The sequence below is a fragment of the Bombina bombina genome, chromosome 5 (genome assembly GCF_027579735.1).
Source record: "Bombina bombina isolate aBomBom1 chromosome 5, aBomBom1.pri, whole genome shotgun sequence".
Taxonomy (NCBI): Eukaryota; Metazoa; Chordata; class Amphibia; order Anura; family Bombinatoridae; genus Bombina; species Bombina bombina.
Window position 1 is genome coordinate 804,425,934 of NC_069503.1, and position 25,847 is coordinate 804,451,780.

At 40.4% G+C, this 25,847-nt stretch overlaps 2 protein-coding genes across 3 annotated transcripts in view; both read left to right on the forward strand.

The window, feature by feature from the left end:
* Window positions 1–24,236, forward strand: part of CEP76 (centrosomal protein 76) — an 88,414-nt gene extending 64,178 nt beyond the window's left edge. The window contains exons 12-13 of the mRNA XM_053714897.1: window positions 6,137–6,354; window positions 23,876–24,236. Of these exons, the coding sequence (XP_053570872.1) occupies window positions 6,137–6,354; window positions 23,876–24,014 (357 nt within the window). The 3' untranslated portion in view covers window positions 24,015–24,236. The remainder of the gene's footprint in view (window positions 1–6,136; window positions 6,355–23,875) is intronic.
* On the forward strand, window positions 1,854–3,086 carry LOC128660841 (centrosomal protein of 76 kDa-like). 2 transcript variants are annotated; one of them, XM_053714896.1, is made up of 2 exons: window positions 1,854–2,221; window positions 2,849–3,086. In XM_053714896.1, exons 1-2 carry the CDS (start codon window positions 1,925–1,927, stop codon window positions 2,861–2,863), a joined length of 312 nt encoding a protein of 103 aa, XP_053570871.1. In that variant the 5' UTR covers window positions 1,854–1,924; the 3' UTR covers window positions 2,864–3,086. The 2 variants fall into 2 exon arrangements, with proteins under 2 accessions (XP_053570871.1, XP_053570870.1); XM_053714895.1 differs by lacking the exon at window positions 2,849–3,086 and adding an exon at window positions 2,708–2,778.
* Window positions 24,237–25,847: the final 1,611 nt, after the last annotated feature.

A 25,847-nucleotide genomic window follows, 5' to 3' on the forward strand; every position in this document is an offset into this window, starting at 1 on the left:
GGATTTATTTAACCCCTTAGTGACCAGACCACTTTTCAATTTGTTGACCATCTGGGACCAAGGCTATTTTTGCATTTCTGCGATGTTTGTATTTAACTGTAATTTTCCTCTTACTCATTTACTGTACCCACACATATTATATACTGTTTTTCTCGCCATTAAATGGACTTTCTAAAGATACCATTTTTTTCATCATATCTTATAATTTACTATAAAAAAAAATATAAAATATGAGGAAAAAATGAAAAAAAATGCACTTTTTCTAACTTTGAGCCCCAAAATCTCTTACACATCTACAACCACCATAAAATACCAATGCTAAACAGTTTCTAAATTTTGTCCTGAGTTTATAAATACCCAATGTTTACATGTTCTTTGCTTTTTTTGCAAGTTATAGGGCAATAAGTACAAGTAGCACTTTGCTATTTCAAAACCATGTTTTTTCAAAATTGGCGATAGTTACATTGTAACACCAATATCTGTCATGAATCCCTGAATAACCCTTCAAATGTATATATTTTTTAAAAGAAGTAAACTGGAAGGTTGTATGTCTTGATTCATGTAAGTTTTAATTTTGACTTTTCTGTCCCTTTAAGACACAGTAGCAGCCAGTGGCAGAGTGGCCATCTATCTTGTCATCCAAAATTCTAGTGGATCTGGATTGACTGCTTCATCCATAGACAAAGCAAACTAGGAAGGTAGCTAACACTAAACTGTTCATTGATTATCTTAAGTAAGCAGAGTGGCAACATAACCAAGGCAGAAAAGAAAGAAGAGAGAGACACAACTGAAACACATCTGTGCTTGTTCGTGAGGCCAGTGCCACTCGGTGCAGTCTTAATTAGTTCCCTATCCCTTTCCCTCATTTAGAGGAGAATTGCCTGGTATATAGGGGCTAGACTGTCTTTTGGCAGGATCAAATTGATATGCTACAGGCTATTTATACTCTGTGAAAAACCATAGTGAGCTAAAAGAGATTTCACCCTGAGTTTTGTCTCAGTTGTTCCATTGTTCTGTCTCAGCTGGCTGAGTGCATCCCTCTATTTTCGTTTTTGTGTATTCAAATTGCTCTGAGGTCACTCTGAGAGTAAGAAGACAAAACCAGTTGTGGACTCCTTGTTCACATACCCTAGGAGGATGCAACTGCATTTCCTTAAGGAGGCCCAGAGAGGCCAAAACGTACATCTGTGGTATGTTGCTTTCACTTGTTCAGAGGAGAAGTGCCTGGTATTTCTTCTCTGTGAAATGCATAGTGAGCTAACAGAGACTGTACACTGAGGGGCACTGGCCCTGTTGACAAGCACGGACGTTTTTTCCAGCTATAGTTCTGTCTCACTTGAGTGTCTCTTTTCTTTCTTGAACATAACCAACACAACAGGTTGTGAGTAGCAGGGGCTCATTTAAGTTCAGAGCCGTGGATGGTGGTTAAATACTTTAGAAAATGCACTGAAATGTCAGGCTCCTTTTTGTTTTAGTATGAAATTAAACAACCAGTTAGCAGGTTATGCACGACCAACCCACCAAAGATGCAGGTGCAGTGTTTACAGTATGTGGTATGAAGGTTGTGAGCTCTGGGCATTAAAAGGATGCTATTGGTGTCACAAATCTGTTTTATGCAGAGAATATTTTAGTAAACTAATGCTGGGTTGTTTTATAAGTGCTGCAGGAGTCACAAAGCCAAAAATTACAAAAATATTAAGCATGATTATTTAATTGCTTAGTAGAAAATGTTTCACTTACTGTTATGTTAAACCCCTTTCTTTCTCTACATTGGTTCAGGGAAAAATCTTGACTATGATGTTTCACAATATCTGATATTTCAATATATGTAATTGTGTTCTACAACAGTTATTAAGATTTTAACCAATTCGCTATTGTAATTATCAGGTATGTGCACAAGCCTATAAACCCAGATGATCCTCCTATGGTTGAACAGCCGAGGCCACTCTATCCATATCGTACTATTGGCTGCATCTTTAATGACAAGCGCTTCTTGGCCAATTGTCAACCGTCAGATTCTGTGGAGCTTTGTGTGTTTGACCTAAATGATGAGTCCAGGTGGAAGCCAATGAGCGAGGAAGCTATAAAGTCAGTCTGTGCACCAGGGTCAACTACCTCTCTTCCTCCTTTCCCACCGCTCTGTTCCTCTCTGGTGGATGCAGCAGCAGAAAGCAACGACATTGAGCTACAGCTCCGAGTTTTTGTGTCTGAGCACAGAAAGGTGCGAGGTTTCACTTGATAATGAAACTCCATACTACATTGCAAACTCCATGATGTTTTTAAGACAGATCACTGTAAATATTTATTCTTTGTGCATTTCAAAATATATATTGTTATGAGATTGCTATCACCACAAAAAAAGCCATATAGTCTAATCAATTTCTCTTTTTCTCTCTCTCTCTCTCTCTCTCTCTCTCTCTCTCTCTCTCTCTCTTTCTCTTTCTCTCCCTCTTTCTCTTTCTCTCTCTCTCTCTCTCTCTCTCTCTCTCTCTCTCTCTCTCTCTCTCTCTCTCTCTCTCTCTCTCTCTCTCTCTCTCTCTCTCTCTCTCTCTCTCTCTCTCTCTCTCTCTCTCTCTCTCTCTCTCTCTCTCTCTCTCTCTCTCTCTCTCTCTCTCTCTCTCTCTCTTGTCCTGATGATCACAAACTCCAACTTGGAGAGAAATCACACAATGTTTGGGATTTATTTAAATCAAATATTATAATGTAGGAGTCTCTCCTTCACATAAAAAAACACACATAGCAACATAATGGCAAATAAACTTGTCTCAAGATAAAAAATTTGTATTTCTAAATATTTTTAAGGGGTCTTGTCATACTGACATGACCTTTTTTTTTTTTTTTTTTTTAGATCATGTTGCCTTAGCGGAGAGCTTTAAATCATCAGACTCTCTGTCTTGAATCTGTATCATTCGCTCTCATTGAATATCTCTCTCACTAATTAATTCTCTATTTCTCTTTCTTTCTCTTCTATTCTCTCTCTCTTCTATTCTCTCTCTCTTCTATTCTCTCTCTCTCTTCTATTCTCTCTCTCTCTCTCTTCTATTCTCTCTCTCTCTCTCTTCTATTCTCTCTCTCTCTCTCTTCTATTCTCTCTCTCTCTCTCTCTCTTCTATTCTCTCTCTCTCTCTCTTCTATTCTCTCTCTCTCTCTTCTATTCTCTCTCTCTCTCTCTTCTATTCTCTCTCTTCTATTCTCTCTCTCTCTCTCTTCTATTCTCTCTCTCTCTTCTATTCTCTCTCTCTCTCTCTCTCTCTCTCTCTCTCTCTCTCTCTCTCTTCTATTCTCTCTCTCTCTCTCTCTCTCTCTCTCTCTCTCTTCTATTCTCTCTCTCTCTCTCTCTTCTATTCTCTCTCTCTCTCACTCTCTCTCTCTTCTATTCTCTCTCTCTCTCTCTCTCTCTCTCTTCTATTCTCTCTCTCTCTCTCTCTCTCTCTCTCTCTCTCTCTTCTATTCTCTCTCTCTCTCTCTCTCTCTCTTCTATTCTCTCTCTCTCTTCTATTCTCTCTCTCTCTCTCTCTCTTCTATTCTCTCTCTCTCTCTCTTCTATTCTCTCTCTATTCTCTCTTCTATTCTCTCTCTATTCTCTCTCTATTCTCTCTCTCTATTCTTTCTCTCTCTCTCTCCCCCCTATACTGAAAATTTCAAAAGGCAAATGCAGGAAAAGCTCCTACCCATTTAAGTGGTCAACGGAAGGTCTGAAGCATCTGGGAGTAGTACTCTCCCATGATCCTAAGAGAATAGTGGCAGCAAATTATGGGTCTCTGCTTAAAGAGCTCCAGCAGACAATCTCTGGTTGGAAGGTCCCGGAGGTCTCATGGACGGGTAGGGTTGCGGCTGTAAAGATGCTTCTACTACCAAAACTAATTTACCTATTCCGTTGCCTCCCGGTCCCGGCATACCTTCTTAACCATTTCCAATCTATCTTCACAAAATACGTATGGAAGGGACAAAACGTTCGGCTTCCCCTAACCCAATTACAAAAACCGAAAAGATGCGGAGGCATGTCGATGCAGAATATTTCACTATATTATAAAGCTGCCATGCTCTCGCATATTACGGCCTGGGGAGTGAAGGACTGTTCCGCGAGGTGGCTCCAAATCGAACAGGGCTCACTGCCCGCTGGAGTGGACATAGCCAACCTCATATGGATCCCTGATCATGCAGAGGTACTGAGCGGAATACACTGCCGCATAGTCAAGACCTGTCTGAAACTATGGAGAGGGCTCCGGCCCCTGGACCCGGTTGCCCCGCATCCCTCCCCCATACACTCTATCAATGCTCTGCTACATTGCCTCCCGGACTCACACCCCAGGAGGTGGGAGGCCTTGGGGCTCAGATTACTCTCGGACTTGTACAGAGGGGACGCCCTAGCTATCCCACCCCAAAATTACCCGACGGACAGCTTTCCAAAAGAGCTGCAGTTTGAGTACCTCCGCCTAGCTTCACTTCTCTTGTCCTGGGGATTTCAGAAGAATAACATGAGAGCTCTTACTAAGTGGGAGAGGAGATGGTTGGCAGGTAGGCCTTTACGAGGCTCTCTGTCGTTTCACTACAGGACTCTCTTGGACTCCCCTCACTTCATAAAAACCCGCTCCACAGAGGACTGGGGGAGAGACCTGGGAATAGAGGCTTCGGAGAGTAGGTGGCAGAGCGCTCTTCAGGATGTCGGGGCAGCAGTGCGCTGCTCCAACATGTTTGAACTGTACCTCAAAATTCTGCTTCGGTGGCACTGGGTGCCCACCAGGCTACATAGAGTTTACCCCTCCAGGTCGGCAGACTGTTGGAGAGGCTGTGCCCACCGAGGCACTCGCCTCCACATTTGGTGGGAATGCCACAAGCTAAGACACTTCTGGAACAAGGTGGCTGGATTGCTCCGGGGACTGGGCCTCATTGACGACCTCTCAGGGAGTACGGCATTATTCCATTTTGGTCTGCAAGATCTCCCAAAACCATCTCGTCTCCTGGGTGTTACTGTCCTTTTGTCTGCAAAACTGGTTATAGCCAGACAGTGGATGAAACAAGCCCCTGCTTCGCTTACCCCAGTTCTTGATTCACTGGATTATATCCAAAACATGGAAGAATACACACTAAGGTTTGAAGGCCGATATGATTACTACTGTTCTATATGGTCGGCATGGGATGAGTACAGGAGTTCTGGCGAATCTTCAGCCTCACTGGATGGCCAGATAGTTGTGTAGACCCTAGTCTAGATCGAGGAGCTGGCGACCTGAGCACCCCTACCCTATGGCTCCTAGTGCCCAACATGTATATGTATATATATATGTATATGTGTATATATATATATATATATATATATATATATATATATATATATATATATATATATATATATATATATATATATATGTATATATGTATATGTATTTTTTTTTTTTATTTTTTTTTTCTCTTTCTCCCTCCCCCCATCCCTGTCTACCTTGTCTACCTTTCCTGGCCCAACCCTGGCAACAGTTCTCCGGGATACCCCCCCTCCCCACCCCTCACACCATGTAACCTTTTCCAGCTGATTCCCGTATCCAATCTAATATTCCACAAATCCCGTATTGCCACGATCAGCATTACCTAACACTTGATTTTAGCTGTATACGTTCCATTCTGAAAATCTTTTTCCCTACGAGTTATGTCTTCAGACAAGTATTAAGTTCCAGGTCCCATAAGTGGACCTATTTCATTCTGTTGGCACATGTTTCCCCTGTTACTAAAATATGTAAAATGGGGCTCTATTAGGGTCAATACAATGCTCCTTTTACTGTCTATTGTATTTATGTTCGAATGATGGAATACTGTCATGTAATTTTGATTGAGATATTGAACTACCTACTATGTTTGTACTTTGTCTTTTTATTGCCTCAATAAAAATATTTTTCAAAAAAAAAAAAAGGCAAATGCAGCTATTCCAAACATTAAAATAAAAGTAAAATCTATTTGCAGACTGTTTAATACACGCCAGCAAATACATTGGAAATACTTTTAAAGGTGAAACATGTTACTATACAATCTCCCTTTAATTGAATATGCACACAAGTAATACTGCTTAAATGAGCTGCCCCGAATAGCTCCAGCTGGGTGTTGTATACATTTTTAAATACCATATTTTATTTTCCGGAAAATCTAGGATCTAGGCCTCACCACAGTTTGGGACGACCAACTCTCCTATCTCTTGTCACCTGCACTAGCCTCATATGAGATTGAGCGTACTACAGGAATTTCTGCTGGAAATGAGGAATTTCAGGATGCTATAAGGCGTGCAATTCCAGACGGTCACACATTTAAAGGATTTCCCATCCACTTTGTGCATAGAAATGCGAGAAGAGTATTTGCTACATGCTTAAGGTAATACAAAATATTTAAATGTACTGTACTTGTGTATACACACACAGTTTTTGTTAAATGAAAGGGCCTAATAAAATCTGAATTTTGTTTAGGTTTCACATAAAATTGCAGAAAAATCTTTAATTTCAGTATTCCTTAAAAAAGCTCTTTCATTCATTGACTAGCATTGGCTTTTGCACATTTGCTGGCTGTCTCTTGTACAGTGCAGGAGATAATAATCGGTATACTAGACATACATACATGGGTGTGCAACTGTGAGACCCCAAGGGCAATGGGGAAAAAAGGGAACCGGTTTTATAAAGGATTATGCAAAACATTTACACTATTACATCTTCTGTTCTTCTTGACTTAAAGGGATATGAAACCCACTTTTTTTTTTCTTTCGTAATTCAGATAGAGCATGTGATTTTAAACAGCTTTCTACTTTACTTCTAATATCAATTTTCTTTCATGTAATTAGCAAGAGTCCATGAGCTAGTGACGTATGGGATATACATTCCTACCAGGAGGGGCAAAGTTTCCCAAACCTCAAAATGCCTATAAATACACCCCTCACCACACCCACAATTCAGTTTTACAAACTTTGCCTCCGATGGAGGTGGTGAAGTAAGTTTATGCTAGATTCTACGTTGATATGCGCTCCGCAGCAAGTTGGAGCCCGGTTTTCCTCTCAGCGTGCAGTGAATGTCAGAGGGATGTGAGGAGAGTATTGCCTATTTGAATGCAGTGATCTCCTTCTACGGGGTCTATTTCATAGGTTCTCTGTTATCGGTCGTAGAGATTCATCTCTTACCTCCCTTTTCAGATCGACGATATACTCTTATATATACCATTACCTCTGCTGATTCTCGTTTCAGTACTGGTTTGGCTTTCTACAAACATGTAGATGAGTGTCCTGGGGTAAGTAAATCTTATTTTCTGTGACACTCTAAGCTATGGTTGGGCACTTTGTTTATAAAGTTCTAAATATATGTATTCAAACATTTATTTGCCTTGACTCAGGATGTTCAACATTCCTTATTTTCAGACAGTCAGTTTCATATTTGGGATAATGCATTTGATTTAATCATTTTTTCTTACCTTCAAAAATTTGACTATTTTCCCTGTGGGCTGTTAGGCTCGCGGGGGCTGAAAATGCTTCATTTTATTGCGTCATTCTTGGCGCGGACTTTTTTGGCGCAAAAATTCTTTTCCGTTTGCGTCATTTTTTGACGTTATTTTGCGCCAAAAATGTCGGCGTTCCGGATGTGGCGTCATTTTTGGCGCCAAAAAGCATTTAGGCGCCAAATAATGTGGGCGTCTTATTTGGCGCTAAAAAATATGGGCGTCGCTTTTGTCTCCACATTATTTAAGTCTCATTTTTCATTGCTTCTGGTTGCTAGAAGCTTGTTCTTTGGCATTTTTTCCCATTCCTGAAACTGTCATTTAAGGAATTTGATCAATTTTGCTTTATATGTTGTTGTTTTTTCTCTTACATATTGCAAGATGTCTCACGTTGCATCTGAGTCAGAAGATACTACAGGAAAATCGCTGTCTAGTGCTGGATCTACCAAAGCTAAGTGTATCTGCTGTAAACTTTTGGTAGCTATTCCTCCAGCTGTTGTTTGTATTGATTGTCATGACAAACTTGTTAATGCAGATAATATTTCCTTTAGTAAAGTACCATTGCCTGTTGCAGTTCCTTCAACATCTAAGGTGCAGAATGTTCCTGATGACATAAGAGATTTTGTTTCTGAATCCATAAAGAAGGCTATGTCTGTTATTTCTCCTTCTAGTAAACGTAAAAAATCTTTTAAAACTTCTCTCCCTACAGATGAATTTTTAAATGAACATCATCATTCTGATTCTGATGACTCTTCTGGTTCAGAGGATTCTGTCTCAGAGGTTGATGCTGATAAATCTTCATATTTATTTAAAATGGAATTTATTCGTTCTTTACTTAAAGAAGTTCTAATTGCTTTAGAAATAGAGGATTCTGGTCCTCTTGATACTAATTCTAAACGTTTGGATAAGGTATTTAAATCTCCTGTGGTTATTCCAGAAGTTTTTCCTGTTCCTAATGCTATTTCTGCAGTAATTTCCAAAGAATGGGATAAATTGGGTAATTCATTTACTCCTTCTAAACGTTTTAAGCAATTATATCCTGTGCCGTCTGACAGATTAGAATTTTGGGACAAAATCCCTAAAGTTGATGGGGCTATTTCTACCCTTGCTAAACGTACTACTATTCCTACGTCAGATGGTACTTCGTTTAAGGATCCTTTAGATAGGAAAATTGAATCCTTTCTAAGAAAAGCTTATCTGTGTTCAGGTAATCTTCTTAGACCTGCTATATCTTTGGCTGATGTTGCTGCAGCTTCAACTTTTTGGTTGGAAACCTTAGCGCAACAAGTAACACATCATGATTCTCATGATATTATTATTCTTCTTCAGCATGCTAATAATTTTATCTGTGATGCCATCTTTGATATTATCAGGATTGATGTCAGGTTTATGTCTCTAGCTATTTTAGCTAGAAGAGCTTTATGGCTTAAGACTTGGAATGCTGATATGGCTTCTAAATCAACTCTACTTTCCATTTCTTTCCAGGGTAACAAATTATTTGGCTCTCAGTTGGATTCTATTATTTCAACTGTTACTGGTGGGAAAGGAACTTTTTTACCACAGGATAAAAAATCTAAGGGTAAAAACAGAGCTAATAATCGTTTTCGTTCCTTTCGTTTCAACAAAGAACAAAAACCTGATCCTTCATCCTCAGGAGCAGTTTCAGTTTGGAAACCATCTCCAATCTGGAATAAATCCAAGCCAGCCAGAAAGGCAAAGCCTGCTTCTAAGTCCACATGAAGGTGCGGCCCTCATTCCAGCTCAGTTGGTAGGGGGCAGGTTACGTTTTTTCAAAGAAATTTGGATCAATTCTGTTCACAATCTTTGGATTCAGAACATTGTTTCAGAAGGGTACAGAATTGGTTTCAAGATGAGACCTCCTGCAAAGAGATTTTTTCTTTCCCAGTAAATCCAGTAAAAGCTCAAGCATTTCTGAATTGTGTTTCAGATCTAGAGTTGACTGGAGTAATTATGCCAGTTCCAGTTCAGGAACAGGGGATGGGGTTTTATTCAAATCTCTTCATTGTACCAAAGAAGGAGAATTCCTTCAGACCAGTTCTGGATCTAAAAATATTGAATCGTTATGTAAGGATACCAACGTTCAAGATGGTAACTGTAAGGACTATCTTGCCTTTTGTTCAGCAAGGGAATTATATGTCCACAATAGATTTACAGGATGCATATCTGCATATTCCGATTCATCCGGATCATTATCGGTTCCTGAGATTCTCTTTTCTGGACAAGCATTACCAGTTTGTGGCTCTGCCGTTTGGCCTTGCTACAGCTCCAAGAATTTTTACAAAGGTTCTCGGTGCCCTTCTGTCTGTAATCAGAGAACAGGGTATTGTGGTATTTCCTTATTTGGACGATATCTTGGTACTTGCTCAGTCTTTACATTTAGCAGAATTTCATACGAATCGACTTGTGTTGTTTCTTCAAGATCATGGTTGGAGGATCAATTTACCAAAAAGTTAATTGATTCCTCAGACAAGGGTAACCTTTCTGGGTTTCCAAATAGATTCAGTGTCCATGACTCTGTCTTTAACAGACAAGAGGCGTCTAAAACTGATGGCAGCTTGTCGACACCTTCAGTCACAATCATTCCCTTCGGTAGCCTTATGCATGGAAATTCTAGGTCTTATGACTGCTGCATCGGACGCGATCCCCTTTGCTCGTTTTCACATGCGACCTCTTCAGCTTTGTATGCTGAATCAATGGTGCAAGGATTACACAAAGATATCTCAATTAATATCTTTAAAACCGATTGTTCGACACTCTCTAACGTGGTGGACAGATTACCATCGTTTAATTCAGGGGGCTTCTTTTGTGCTTCCGACCTGGACTGTAATTTCAACAGATGCAAGTCTCACAGGTTGGAGAGCTGTGTGGGGATCTCTGACGGCACAAGGAGTTTGAGAATCTCAGGAGGTGAGATTACCGATCAATATTTTGGAACTCCGTGCAATTTTCAGAGCTCTTCAGTTTTGGCCTCTTCTGAAGAGAGAATCGTTCATTTGTTTTCAGACAGACAATGTCACAACTGTGGCATACATCAATCATCAAGGAGGAACTCACAGTCCTCTGGCTATGAAAGAAGTATCTCGAATTTTGGTTTGGGCGGAATCCAGCTCCTGTCTAATCTCTGCGGTTCATATCCCAGGTGTAGACAATTGGGAAGCGGATTATCTCAGTCGCCAAACGTTGCATCCGGGCGAATGGTCTCTTCACCCAGAGGTATTTCTTCAGATCGTTCAAATGTGGGAACTTCCAGAAATAGATTTGATGGCGTCACATCTAAACAAGAAACTTCCCAGGTATCTGTCCAGATCCCGGGATCCTCAGGCGGAGGCAGTGGATCCATTATCACTTCCTTGGAAGTATCATCCTGCCTATATCTTTCCGCCTCTAGTTCTTCTTCCAAGAGTAATCTCCAAGATTCTGAAGGAATGCTCGTTTGTTCTGCTGGTAGCTCCGGCATGGCCTCACAGGTTTTGGTATGCGGATCTTGTCCGGATGGCCTCTTGCCAACCGTGGACTCTTCCGTTAAGACCAGACCTTCTGTCACAAGGTCCTTTTTTCCATCAGGATCTGAAATCCTTAAATTTAAAGGTATGGAGATTGAACGCTTGATTCTTCGTCAAAGAGGTTTCTCTGACACTGTGATTAATACTATGTTACAGGCTCGTAAATCTGTATCTAGAGAGATATATTATAGAGTCTGGAAGACTTATATTTCTTGGTGTATTTCTCATCATTTTTCTTGGCATTCTTTTAGAATTCCGAGAATTTTACAGTTTCTTCAGGATGGTTTAGATAAAGGTTTGTCCGCAAGTTCCTTGAAAGGACAAATCTCTGCTCTTTCTGTTCTTTTTCACAGAAAGATTGCTATTCTTCCTGATATTCATTGTTTTGTACAAGCTTTGGTTCGTATAAAACCTGTCATTAAGTCAATTTCTCCTCCTTGGAGTTTGAATTTGGTTCTGGGGGCTCTTCAAGCTCCTCCGTTTGAACCTATGCATTCATTGGACATTAAATTACTTTCTTGGAAAGTTTTGTTCCTTTTGGCCATCTCTTCTGCCAGAAGAGTTTCTGAATTATCTGCTCTTTCTTGTGAGTCTCCTTTTCTGATTTTTCATCAGGATAAGGCGGTGTTGCGAACTTCTTTTGAATTTTTACCTAAAGTTGTGAATTCCAACAACATTAGTAGAGAAATTGTGGTTCCTTCATTATGTCCTAATCCTAAGAATTCTAAGGAGAAATCGTTGCATTCTTTGGATGTTAGAGCTTTGAAATATTATGTTGAAGCTACTAAATCTTTCAGAAAGACTTCTAGTCTATTTGTTATCTTTTCCGGTTCTAAAAAAGGCCAGAAAGCTTCTGCCATTTCTTTGGCATCTTGGTTGAAATCTTTAATTCATCTTGCCTATGTTGAGTCGGGTAAAACTCCGCCTCAGAGAATTACAGCTCATTCTACTAGGTCAGTTTCTACTTCCTGGGCGTTTAGGAATGAAGCTTCGGTTGATCAGATTTGCAAAGCAGCAACTTGGTCCTCTTTGCATACTTTTACTAAATTCTACCATTTTGATGTATTTTCTTCTTCTGAAGCAGTCTTTGGTAGAAAAGTACTTCAGGCAGCGGTTTCAGTTTGAATCTTCTGCTTATGTTTTTCGTTAAACTTTATTTTGGGTGTGGATTATTTTCAGCAGGAATTGGCTGTCTTTATTTTATCCCTCCCTCTCTAGTGACTCTTGTGTGGAAAGATCCACATCTTGGGTAATCATTATCCCATACGTCACTAGCTCATGGACTCTTGCTAATTACATGAAAGAAAACATAATTTATGTAAGAACTTACCTGATAAATTCATTTCTTTCATATTAGCAAGAGTCCATGAGGCCCGCCCTTTTTTTGTGGTGGTTATGATTTTGTTTAAAGCACAATTATTCCAATTCCTTATTTTATATGCTTTCGCACTTTTTTATCACCCCACTTCTTGGCTATTCGTTAAACTGAATTGTGGGTGTGGTGAGGGGTGTATTTATAGGCATTTTGAGGTTTGGGAAACTGTGCCCCTCCTGGTAGGAATGTATATCCCATACGTCACTAGCTCATGGACTCTTGCTAATATGAAAGAAATGAATTTATCAGGTAAGTTCTTACATAAATTATGTTTTTCTTAATTCTCTTTATCTCTTGTTGAAAATCAGAGATGTATTCTTAGGAGCCAGACCATTCCGGAGCACTTTATGGCAGCAGTTTTTCAAGAATGTTATCCATTTGCAAGAGCATTATATGGCAGCACTATTTCCTGCCATGTAGGGCTCCAGATGCCTACCTAGATATCTCTTTAACACAGAATATCATGGGAAAGAAGCAAATTTGATTATAGAAGTAAATTGGAAACTTTTTTTTTTTTAAACTTGGTATGCCCCGGCTGAATCATAAAAAAATCATATTTCTCCAACATAGGTGTGTCCGGTCCACGGCGTCATCCTTACTTGTGGGATATTCTCTTCCCCAACAGGAAATGGCAAAGAGTCCAGCAAAGCTGGTCACATGATCCCTCCTAGGCTCCGCCTACCCCAGTCATTCTCTTTGCCGTTGTACAGGCAACATCTCCACGGAGATGGCTTAGAGTTTTTTAGTGTTTAACTGTAGTTTTTATTATTCAATCAAGAGTTTGTTATTTTGAAATAGTGCTGGCATGTACTATTTACTCAGAAACAGAAAAGAGATGAAGATTTCTGTTTGTATGAGGAAAATGATTTTAGCAACCGTCACTAAAATCCAGGGCTGTTCCACACAGGACTGTTGAGAGCAATTAACTTCAGTTGGGGGAACAGTGAGCAGTCTCTTGCTGCTTGAGGTATGACACATTCTAACAAGACGATGTAATGCTGGAAGCTGTCATTTTCCCTATGGGATCCGGTAAGCCATGTTTATTACGATCGTAAATAAGGGCTTCACAAGGGCTTATTAAGACTGTAGACTTTTTCTGGGCTAAATCGATTCATTATTAACACATATTTAGCCTTGAGGAATCATTTTATCTGGGTATTTTGATATAATAATATCGGCAGGCACTGTTTTAGACACCTTATTCTTTAGGGGCTTTCCCAAAGCATAGGCAGAGCCTCATTTTCGCGCCGGTGTGGCGCACTTGTTTTTGAGAGGCATGGCATGCAGTCGCATGTGAGAGGAGCTCTGATACTTAGAAAAGACTTTCTGAAGGCGTCATTTGGTATCGTATTCCCCTTTGGGCTTGGTTGGGTCTCAGCAAAGCAGATACCAGGGACTGTAAAGGGGTTAAAGTTAAAAACGGCTCCGGTTCCGTTATTTTAAGGGTTAAAGCTTCCAAATTTGGTGTGCAATACTTTTAAGGCTTTAAGACACTGTGGTGAAAATTTGGTGAATTTTGAACAATTCCTTCATGTTTTTTCGCAATTGCAGTAATAAAGTGTGTTCAGTTTAAAATTTAAAGTGACAGTAACGGTTTTATTTTAAAACGTTTTTTGTACTTTGTTATCAAGTTTATGCCTGTTTAACATGTCTGAACTACCAGATAGACTGTGTTCTGAATGTGGGGAAGCCAGAATTCCTATTCATTTAAATAAATGTGATTTATGTGACAATGACAATGATGCCCAAGATGATTCCTCAAGTGAGGGGAGTAAGCATGGTACTGCATCATTCCCTCCTTCGTCTACACGAGTCTTGCCCACTCAGGAGGCCCCTAGTACATCTAGCGCGCCAATACTCCTTACTATGCAACAATTAACGGCTGTAATGGATAATTCTGTCAAAAACATTTTAGCCAAAATGAACACTTATCAGCGTAAGCGCGACTGCTCTGTTTTAGATACTGAAGAGCATGACGACGCTGATAATATTTCTGAAGGGCCCCTAACCCAGTCTGATGGGGCCAGGGAGGTTTTGTCTGAGGGAGAAATTACTGATTCAGGGAACATTTCTCAACAAGCTGAACCTGATGTGATTGCATTTAAATTTAAGTTGGAACATCTCCGCATTCTGCTTAAGGAGGTATTATCCACTCTGGATGATTGTGACAAGTTGGTCATCCCAGAGAAACTATGTAAAATGGACAAGTTCCTAGAGGTGCCGGGGCTCCCAGAAGCTTTTCCTATACCCAAGCGGGTGGCGGACATTGTTAATAAAGAATGGGAAAGGCCCGGTATTCCTTTCGTCCCTCCCCCCATATTTAAAAAATTGTTTCCTATGGTCGACCCCAGAAAGGACTTATGGCAGACAGTCCCCAAGGTCGAGGGAGCGGTTTCCACTTTAAACAAACGCACCACTATACCCATAGAGGATAGTTGTGCTTTCAAAGATCCTATGGATAAAAAATTAGAAGGTTTGCTTAAAAAGATGTTTGTTCAGCAGGGTTACCTTCTACAACCAATTTCATGCATTGTCCCTGTCGCTACAGCCGCATGTTTCTGGTTCGATGAGCTGATAAAGGCGGTCGATAGTGATTCTCCTCCTTATGAGGAGATTATGGACAGAATCAATGCTCTCAAATTGGCTAATTCTTTCACCCTAGACGCCACTTTGCAATTGGCTAGGTTAGCGGCTAAGAATTCTGGTTAGAATTAAGCCTGTTTACAAACCTTTGACTCCTCCTTGGAGTCTCAATTTGGTTCTTTCAGTTCTTCAGGGGGTTCCGTTTGAACCCTTACATTCCGTTGATATTAAGTTATTATCTTGGAAAGTTTTGTTTTTAGTTGCAATTTCTTCTGCTAGAAGAGTTTCAGAATTATCTGCTCTGCAGTGTTCTCCTCCTTATCTGGTGTTCCATGCAGATAAGGTGGTTTTACGTACTAAACCTGGTTTTCTTCCAAAAGTTGTTTCTAACAAAAACATTAACCAGGAGATTATCGTACCTTCTCTGTGTCCGAAACCAGTTTCAAAGAAGGAACGTTTGTTGCACAATTTGGATGTTGTTCGCGCTCTAAAATTCTATTTAGATGCTACAAAGGATTTTAGACAAACATCTTCCTTGTTTGTTGTTTATTCCGGTAAAAGGAGAGGTCAAAAAGCAACTTCTACCTCTCTCTCTTTTTGGATTAAAAGCATCATCAGATTGGCTTACGAGACTGCCGGACGGCAGCCTCCCGAAAGAATCACAGCTCATTCCACTAGGGCTGTGGCTTCCACATGGGCCTTCAAGAACGAGGCTTCTGTTGATCAGATATGTAGGGCAGCGACTTGGTCTTCACTGCACACTTTTACCAAATTTTACAAGTTTGATACTTTTGCTTCTTCTGAGGCTATTTTTGGGAGAAAGGTTTTGCAAGCCGTGGTGCCTTCCATTTAGGTGACCTGATTTGCTCCCTCCCTTCATCCGTGTCCTAAAGCTTTGGTATTGGTTCCCACAAGTAAGGATGACGCCGTGGACCGGACACACCGATGTTGGAGAAAACAGAATTTATGTTTACCTGATAAATTACTTTCTCCAACGGTGTGTCCGGTCCACGGCCCGCCCTGGTTTTTTTTTTTTTAATCAGGTCTGATAATTTATTTTCTTTAACTACAGTCACCACGGTACCATATGGTTTCTCCTATGCAAATATTCCTCCTTAACGTCGGTCGAATGACTGGGGTAGGCGGAGCCTAGGAGGGATCATGTGACCAGCTTTGCTGGACTCTTTGCCATTTCCTGTTGGGGAAGAGAATATCCCACAAGTAAGGATGACGCCGTGGACCGGACACACCGTTGGAGAAAGTAATTTATCAGGTAAACATAAATTCTGTTTTTAAGCTTCTCATAGATTTGTCAATTTCAAAGCCTCCAGGGTTACATTTTGCTAGGTGAAGCTTAATAGCTGCTTGTTGTTAAAGCGTTTGAAAGAAAAGATTTATAAATCCAGACACACGTTTTGTTCATCTGGCCATTTATTGCATTTACTTGAATAAAGACAAATATATTTCAGGTTCTATACCTTGTAACAGCTGTGCAGCTTTTTAGAGATCACGATTCTTTAGTATAGCACCGTTTTATCCTGTCACATGCTGTTCCTTTTGCTGATAACGTATTACAAACAAGATTACAGGCATGTTTAAAACAATTCTATTTTAAAACTTAGTGACTCATTTATGTCTTGTTCATCTAGTTAGGAGCCTCAACTGGGGGATAATTTAACTCTCTTCTGCAATTAGTTCATTTTCACATGTTTTGAGTGTTGGGATCCAAAAGATACATCTTTGAATTTTTCATTTTTTCTTCAGTATTTATTTTTATGCTGTTAGGAAAAGTTTTTTTATTTTAATTTTGGTCTTAAGGTGGTAACTGTGCAAAACTGCCAATGAAAGAAAGATTAGGCTTGAAAAAAAATTCGGAGACTGAAATGACAAAGAGACAATTTTTGAAAATGTAAAAATATCTTTAAAAAAAATATGTAGGGTGATCTTGTATCATTGTATATCTGGGTCTGAAAAATAACTGATAATTCATGACATGAGTTAGAACAAGTATTGCAAATAACCCAGCAAAGCATTTCAAACTTTAAAATGGATGTTTGGTTCATGTAATAGTATTGCTAATATTTTTTTTTATTGTTGGTAATGTGAAGAAAATTACCATTCGAGTGGAAGAGATGGTTACAGAATCACTATTTGTATAGTAAGAATAATTGTAGTGGTGTTCCAGCAGTAGGGGCAGATGTGGGGAACTGATTCAAGAATAATTAAGCTTGTTCTTTAGATATGAACATTAGTAGGCTAAGGCCTAGTTTCCATTGAGGTGGTAAAGTTTGGAAACTGGTGGTAACATAAAAATTCTCTAATGGAGATAAATGTTTCTCCAACATAGGTGTGTCCGGTCCACGGCGTCATCCTTACTTGTGGGATATTCTCCTCCCCAACAGGAAATGGCAAAGAGCCCAGCAAAGCTGGTCACATGATCCCTCCTAGGCTCCGCCTACCCCAGTCATTCTCTTTGCCGTTGTACAGGCAACATCTCCACGGAGATGGCTTAGAGTTTTTTGGTGTTTAAATGTAGTTTTTATTATTCAATCAAGAGTTTGTTATTTTAAAATAGTGCTGGTATGTACTATTTACTCTGAAACAGAAAAGAGATGAAGATTTCTGTTTGTAAGAGGAAAATGATTTTAGCAACCGTTACTAAAATCGATGGCTGTTTCCACACAGGACTGTTGAGAGGAATTAACTTCAGTTGGGGGAACAGTGAGCAGACTTTTGCTGCTTGAGGTATGACACATTCTAACAAGACGATGTAATGCTGGAAGCTGTCATTTTCCCTATGGGATCCGGTAAGCCATTTTTATTACAGACAGTAAATAAGGGCTTCACAAGGGCTTTTTAAGACTGTAGACATTTTCTGGGCTAAATCGATTTATATATAAACATATTTTATACTCCATAGCCTTGAGGAATTATTTTAATCTTGGGAATTTTGTAAAATAACCGGCAGGCACTGTATTGGACACCTTATTCTCTAGGGGCTTTCCCTAATCATAGGCAGAGTCTCATTTTCGCGCCTGTATTGCGCACTTGTTTTTGAGAAGCATGACATGCAGATGCATGTGTGAGGAGCTCTGATACATAGAAAAGACTTTCTGAAGGCGTCATTTGGTATCGTACTCCCCTTTGGGCTTGGTTGGGTCTCAGCAAAGCAGATACCAGGGACTGTAAAGGGGTTAAATATAAAAACGGCTCCGTTATTTTAAGGGTTAAAGCTTCCAAATTTGGTGTGCAATACTTTTAAGGCTTTAAGACACTGTGGTGAAATTTTGGTGAATTTTGAACAATTCCTTCATACTTTTTCGCAATTGCAGTAATAAAGTGTGTTCAGTTTAAAATTTAAAGTGACAGTAACGGTTTTATTTTAAAACGTTTTTTGTACTTTGTTATCAAGTTTATGCCTGTTTAACATGTCTGAACTACCAGATAGACTGTGTTCTGAATGTGGGGAAGCCAGGGTTCCTTCTCATTTAAATAAATGTGATTTATGTGACACTGAAAATGATGCCCAAGATGATTCCTCAAGTGAGGGGAGTAAGCATGGTACTGCATCATCCCCTCCTTCGTCTACACCAGTCTTGCCCACACAGGAGGCCCCTAGTACATCTAGCGCGCCAATACTCCTTACTATGCAACAATTAACGGCTGTAATGGATAATTCTATCAAAAACATTTTAGCCAAAATGCCCACTTATCAGCGAAAGCGCGACTGCTCTGTTTTAGAAAATACTGAAGAGCATGAGGACGCTGATGATATTGTTTCTGAAGGGCCCCTACACCAGTCTGAGGGGGCCAGGGAGGTTTTGTCTGAGGGAGAAATTTCAGATTCAGGGAAAATTTCTCAACAAGCTGAACCTGATGTGATTACATTTAAATTTAAGTTGGAACATCTCCGCGCTCTGCTTAAGGAGGTGTTATCCACTCTGGATGATTGTGAGAATTTGGTCATCCCAGAGAAACTATGTAAAATGGACAAGTTCCTAGAGGTCCCGGGGCCCCCCGAAGCTTTTCCTATACCCAAGCGGGTGGCGGACATTGTAAATAAAGAATGGGAAAGGCCCGGTATACCTTTCGTCCCTCCCCCCATATTTAAAAAATTGTTTCCTATGGTCGACCCCAGAAAGGACTTATGGCAGACAGTCCCCAAGGTCGAGGGGGCGGTTTCTACTCTAAACAAACGCACCACTATACCCATAGAAGATAGTTGTGCTTTCAAAGATCCTATGGATAAAAAATTAGAAGGTTTGCTTAAAAAGATGTTTGTTCAGCAAGGTTACCTTCTACAACCAATTTCATGCATTGTCCCTGTCACTACAGCCGCGTGTTTCTGGTTCGATGAGCTAGAAAAGGCGATCACTAGTAATTCTCCTTCTTATGAGGAGATTATGGACAGAATCCGTGCTCTCAAATTGGCTAATTCTTTCACCCTAGACGCCACTTTGCAATTGGCTAGGTTAGCGGCGAAAAATTCTGGGTTTGCTATTGTGGCGCGCAGAGCGCTTTGGTTAAAATCTTGGTCAGCGGATGCGTCTTCCAAGAACAAATTGCTTAACATTCCTTTCAAGGGGAAAACGCTGTTTGGCCCTGACTTGAAAGAGATTATCTCTGATATCACTGGGGGCAAGGGCCACGCCCTTCCTCAGGATAGGTCTTTCAAGGCCAAAAATAAACCTAATTTTCGTCCCTTTCGTAGAAACGGACCAGCCCCAAGTGCTACGTCCTCTAAGCAAGAGGGTAATACTTCTCAAGCCAAGCCAGCCTGGAGACCAATGCAAGGCTGGAACAAGGGAAAGCAGGCCAAGAAACCTGCCACTGCTACCAAGACAGCATGAGATGTTGGCCCCCGATCCGGGACCGGATCTGGTGGGGGGCAGACTCTCTCTCTCTTCGCTCAGGCTTTGGCAAGAGATGTTCTGGATCCTTGGGCGCTAGAAATAGTCTCCCAAGGTTATCTTCTGGAATTCAAGGGGCTTCCCCCAAGGGGGAGGTTCCACAGGTCTCAATTGTCTTCAGACCACATAAAAAAACAGGCATTCTTACATTGTGTAGAAGACCTGTTAAAAATGGGAGTGATTCATCCTGTTCCATTAGGAGAACAAGGGATGGGGTTCTACTCCAATCTGTTCGTAGTTCCCAAAAAAGAGGGAACGTTCAGACCAATCTTAGATCTCAAGATCCTAAACAAGTTTCTCAAGGTTCCATCGTTCAAAATGGAAACCATTCGAACAATTCTTCCTTCCATCCAGGAAGGTCAATTCATGACCACGGTGGATTTAAAGGATGCGTATCTACATATTCCTATCCACAAGGAACATCATCGGTTCCTAAGGTTCGCATTCCTGGACAAGCATTACCAGTTCGTGGCACTTCCGTTCGGATTAGCCACTGCTCCAAGGATTTTCACAAAGGTACTAGGGTCCCTTCTAGCGGTGCTAAGACCAAGGGGCATTGCAGTAGTACCTTACTTGGACGACATTCTGATTCAAGCGTCGTCCCTTCCTCTAGCAAAGGCTCACACGGACATTGTCCTGGCCTTTCTCAGATCTCACGGATGGAAAGTGAACGTAGAAAAGAGTTCTCTATCTCCGTCAACGAGGGTTCCCTTCTTGGGAACAATAATAGACTCCTTAGAAATGAGGATTTTTCTGACAGAGGCCAGAAAAACAAAACTTCTAAACTCTTGTCAAATACTTCATTCCGTTCCTCTTCCTTCCATAGCGCAGTGCATGGAAGTAATAGGTTTGATGGTAGCGGCAATGGACATAGTTCCTTTTGCGCGCATTCATCTAAGACCATTACAACTGTGCATGCTCAGTCAGTGGAATGGGGACTATACAGACTTGTCTCCGACGATACAAGTAAATCAGAGGACCAGAGATTCACTCCGTTGGTGGCTGTCCCTGGACAACCTGTCACAGGGGATGAGCTTCCGCAGACCAGAGTGGGTCATTGTCACGACCGACGCCAGTCTGATGGGCTGGGGCGCGGTCTGGGGACCCCTGAAAGCTCAGGGTCTTTGGTCTCGGGAAGAATCTCTTCTACCGATAAATATTCTGGAACTGAGAGCGATACTCAATGCTCTCAAGGCTTGGCCTCAGCTAGCAAAGGCCAAGTTCATACGGTTTCAATCAGACAACATGACGACTGTTGCGTACATCAACCATCAGGGGGGAACAAGGAGTTCCCTGGCGATGGAAGAAGTGACCAAAATCATTCAATGGGCGGAGACTCACTCCTGCCACTTGTCTGCAATCCACATCCCAGGAGTGGAAAATTGGGAAGCGGATTTTCTGAGTCGTCAGACATTACATCCGGGGGAGTGGGAACTCCATCCTGAAATCTTTGCCCAAATTACTCAACTGTGGGGCATTCCAGACATGGATCTGATGGCCTCTCGTCAGAACTTCAAGGTTCCTTGCTACGGGTCCAGATCCAGGGATCCCAAGGCGACTCTAGTAGATGCACTAGTAGCACCTTGGACCTTCAAACTAGCTTATGTATTCCCGCCGTTTCCTCTCATCCCCAGGCTGGTAGCCAGGATCAATCAGGAGAGGGCATCGGTGATCTTGATAGCTCCTGCGTGGCCACGCAGGACTTGGTATGCAGACCTGGTGAATATGTAATCGGCTCCACCATGGAAGCTACCTTTGAGACGAGACCTTCTTGTTCAAGGTCCGTTCGAACATCCGAATCTGGTCTCACTCCAACTGACTGCTTGGAGATTGAACGCTTGATCTTATCAAAGCGAGGGTTCTCAGATTCTGTTATTGATACTCTTGTTCAGGCCAGAAAGCCTGTAACTAGAAAAATTTACCACAAAATATGGAAAAAATATATCTGTTGGTGTGAATCTAAAGGATTACCTTGGGACAAGGTAAAAATTCCTAAGATTCTATCCTTTCTTCAAGAAGGATTGGAGAAAGGATTATCTGCAAGTTCCTTGAAGGGACAGATTTCTGCCTTGTCTGTGTTACTTCACAAAAAGCTGGCAGCTGTGCCAGATGTTCAAGCCTTTGTTCAGGCTCTGGTTAGAATCAAGCCTGTTTACAAACCTTTGACTCCTCCTTGGAGTCTCAATTTAGTTCTTTCAGTTCTTCAGGGGTTTCCATTTGAACCCTTACATTCCGTTGATATTAAGTTATTATCTTGGAAAGTTTTGTTTTTGGTTGCAATTTCTTCTGCTAGAAGAGTTTCAGAATTATCTGCTCTGCAGTGTTCTCCTCCTTATCTGGTGTTCCATGCAGATAAGGTGGTTTTACGTACTAAACCTGGTTTTCTTCCGAAAGTTGTTTCTAACAAAAACATTAACCAGGAGATAGTCGTGCCTTCTTTGTGTCCGAATCCAGTTTCAAAGAAGGAACGTTTGTTGCACAATTTGGATGTTGTTCGCGCTCTAAAATTCTATTTAGATGCTACAAAGGATTTTAGACAAACATCTTCCTTGTTTGTTGTTTATTCTGGTAAAAGGAGAGGTCAAAAAGCAACTTCTACCTCTCTCTCTTTTTGGATTAAAAGCATCATCAGATTGGCTTATGAGACTGCCGGACGGCAGCCTCCTGAAAGAATCACAGCTCATTCCACTAGGGCTGTGGCTTCCACATGGGCCTTCAAGAACGAGGCTTCTGTTGATCAGATATGTAAGGCAGCGACTTGGTCTTCACTGCACACTTTTACCAAATTTTACAAGTTTGATACTTTTGCTTCTTCTGAGGCTATTTTTGGGAGAAAGGTTTTGCAAGCCGTGGTGCCTTCCATTTAGGTGACCTGATTTGCTCCCTCCCTTCATCCGTGTCCTAAAGCTTTGGTATTGGTTCCCACAAGTAAGGATGACGCCGTGGACCGGACACACCTATGTTGGAGAAAACAGAATTTATGTTTACCTGATAAATTACTTTCTCCAACGGTGTGTCCGGTCCACGGCCCGCCCTGGTTTTTTAATCAGGTCTGATAATTTATTTTCTTTAACTACAGTCACCACGGTATCATATGGTTTCTCCTATGCAAATATTCCTCCTTTACGTCGGTCGAATGACTGGGGTAGGCGGAGCCTAGGAGGGATCATGTGACCAGCTTTGCTGGGCTCTTTGCCATTTCCTGTTGGGGAGGAGAATATCCCACAAGTAAGGATGACGCCGTGGACCGGACACACCGTTGGAGAAAGTAATTTATCAGGTAAACATAAATTCTGTTTTTTACCACCAGTTTCCAAACTTTACCACCTCAATGGAAACTAGACCTTAATTGGTTTTCTTTTCTGAAAGCAATAGCTTTGTTTCTCTTTACTATTTCACACTGGTTCTAGATGGAGGACATGCTTAATCAATATATATATTTTCTTTAAACATGCAAAAGGTTTCACGCTGTATTAGGCACACAGAAACTTCCACTAACCCCTCCACCACCACTACGTTGTATTATTTTTGCCTACTTTATATGTCTCGCAGGGTTTTTTTTTAAGTAAATATTTCCTACATATAATATACATTGTATAAAGTATTTAAATATCTTTTGGTGATATAACTGAATTATTGTCAGTAATAGACAGATATTTAGCCCTATATTGCAAATAACAACCACAGAGATGTATCCCTCTTATAGCCAGTAATGCAAACAGAGCATGGATTTAATCATCCTGTAATATCTTTATTGCCAACAACCAACTCAGTGCAAGGTTTTAGCGCCCTATTGCCTGTAACCAACAACGAGCACTGTAGTACCACCCATACCTCACACACTATACTGAAGAAACAACATGTATTTAGGACTCATATATTGCTAGTGACAACACAGAGCAAGGATTTACCCAATATTACCAGTGTTAAGTTTTTTTTTATTTCTTGACATTATTAGAATTTCTGTATCTATCACTTTGTTTTTAAATAATAAGTTATAGTGTTAATTTTTTATTTGATCATAGGTCTCCTTTTTGTGATGAGATTGTCAGCTGTCGTGGAGATCAGATGCGAATTGCTGTTCGCGTGCGCGTTTTCTCATACCCAGAATCAGCATGTGCCGTTTGGATTATGTTTGCATGCAAATATCGTTCAGTTTTATGATTCACTTTCTTTTTCAAGCAGTGAAGTATACAGAGGCTTGGAGAATGTTACCAGTAAGGGTTATTTTAAAAGCCCATTATTTATTTTTATTATTTGTATATTTATAATATAATTTTTATCTTTTGTATATTTATAATAATGCTGCTATTTCAATATATTATGGGTGTATATTTTTCATAAAATGAAACGTGTTTTAAGTAATAAAAAAAAAATTATAGAAAATTTATGTCCTTTTTTAAATTTCACATAAAATATTTTGGAAATAATCATTGATTCTTTTTTTTTTTTTCCCCATCAACTAAAAGAAAGTTAAGATACAGATTTTGTACCCAGAAACTCCTGCTTACTTATGCTGTATTCTGCAGAAGCTATCTTGGCCCCTTAAAGACGGCTACCTAGCTGCTGATTGGTGGCTGTACATTTGTCTCTTGTCATTTGCTCACCTAATGTGTTCAGCTAGCTCCTAGTAGTGCATTGCGACTCCTTCTACAAAGGATGAAGCAAATTTGATAACCGAAGTGATTTGGAATTAAAATGTTATACTCTATCTGAATCATGAAAGAAAATGTTTGGGTTTATGTCCCTTTAAACTAGTACATACTAGTGAAGTTGTGGTCCCTCTTAAAGGGACTGTCGAGAAGCACAACACTTCCATCTTTAACAAATGCTCCAATTTTCTTATTTATTATTCCAAGTTTGAGCTTTTAAATATCTTTGTCCCCAAACAGATGGAGGAAAAGTATAAACAAATGTGTCCCTTTCAGTGGTGCAGTGACTCTCTAAAATACCTAGGTTGTCATTTAGCTAAAGCTATAGTAGAGATATACTGACTTAAAGGGCCATTATACACTCATTTTTTCTTTGCATAAATGTTTTGTAGATGATCTATTTATAAAACCCATAAAGTTTTTTTTTTTTTAAATGTATAGTTTTGCTTATTTTTAAATAACATTGCTCTGATTTTCAGACTCCTAACCAAGCCCCAAAGTTTTATGTGAATACTGTCAGCTACCTTCTCCAGCTTGCTCCTGTTTGTGTAAAGGGTCTTTCTTTCATGTAATTAGCAAGAGTCCATGAGCTAGTGACGTATGGGATATACATTCCTACCAGGAGGGGCAAAGTTTCCCAAACCTCAAAATGCCTATAAATACACCCCTCACCACACCCACAATTCAGTTTTACAAACTTTGCCTCCCGTGGAGGTGGTGAAGTAAGTTTGTGCTAGATTCTACGTTGATATGCGCTCTGCAGCAGGTTGGAGCCCGGTTTTCCTCTCAGCGTGCAGTGAATGTCAGAGGGATGTGAAGAGAGTATTGCCTATTTGAATTCAATGATCTCCTTCTACGGGGTCTATTTCATAGGTTCTCTGTTATCGGTCATAGAGATTCATCTCTTACCTCCCTTTTCAGATCGACGATATACTCTTATGTATACCATTACCTCTACTTATTCTCGTTTCAGTACTGGTTTGGCTTTCTACTACATGTAGATGAGTGTCCTGGGGTAAGTAAGTCTTATTTTTGTGACACTCTAAGCTATGGTTGGGCACTTTTTTGGCGCAAAAAAAATTTCTTTGTTATTTCCGGCGTCATACTTGTCACCGGAAGTTGCGTCATTTTTTGACATTTTTGCGCCAAAAGTGTCGGCGTTACCGGATGTGGCGTCATTTTTGGCGCCAAATAATGTGGGCGTCTTTTTTGGCGCTAAAAAATATGGGCGTCATTATTGTCTCCACATTATTTAAGTCTCATTGTTTATTTGCTTCTGGTTGCTAGAAGCTTGTTCACTGGCATTTTTCCATTCCTGAAACTGTCATTTAAGGAATTTAATCAA

Bases quoted from the DNA above. Each gene is read 5' to 3' on its own strand.
- LOC128660841 (XM_053714895.1), top strand. From the start codon at position 1,925: ATGGTTGAACAGCCGAGGCCACTCTATCCATATCGTACTATTGGCTGC. The intron at 2,222-2,707 runs GTGCGAGGTTTC...ATTATAATGTAG, and splicing joins TTGTGTCTGAGCACAGAAAG to GAGTCTCTCCTTCACATAAA.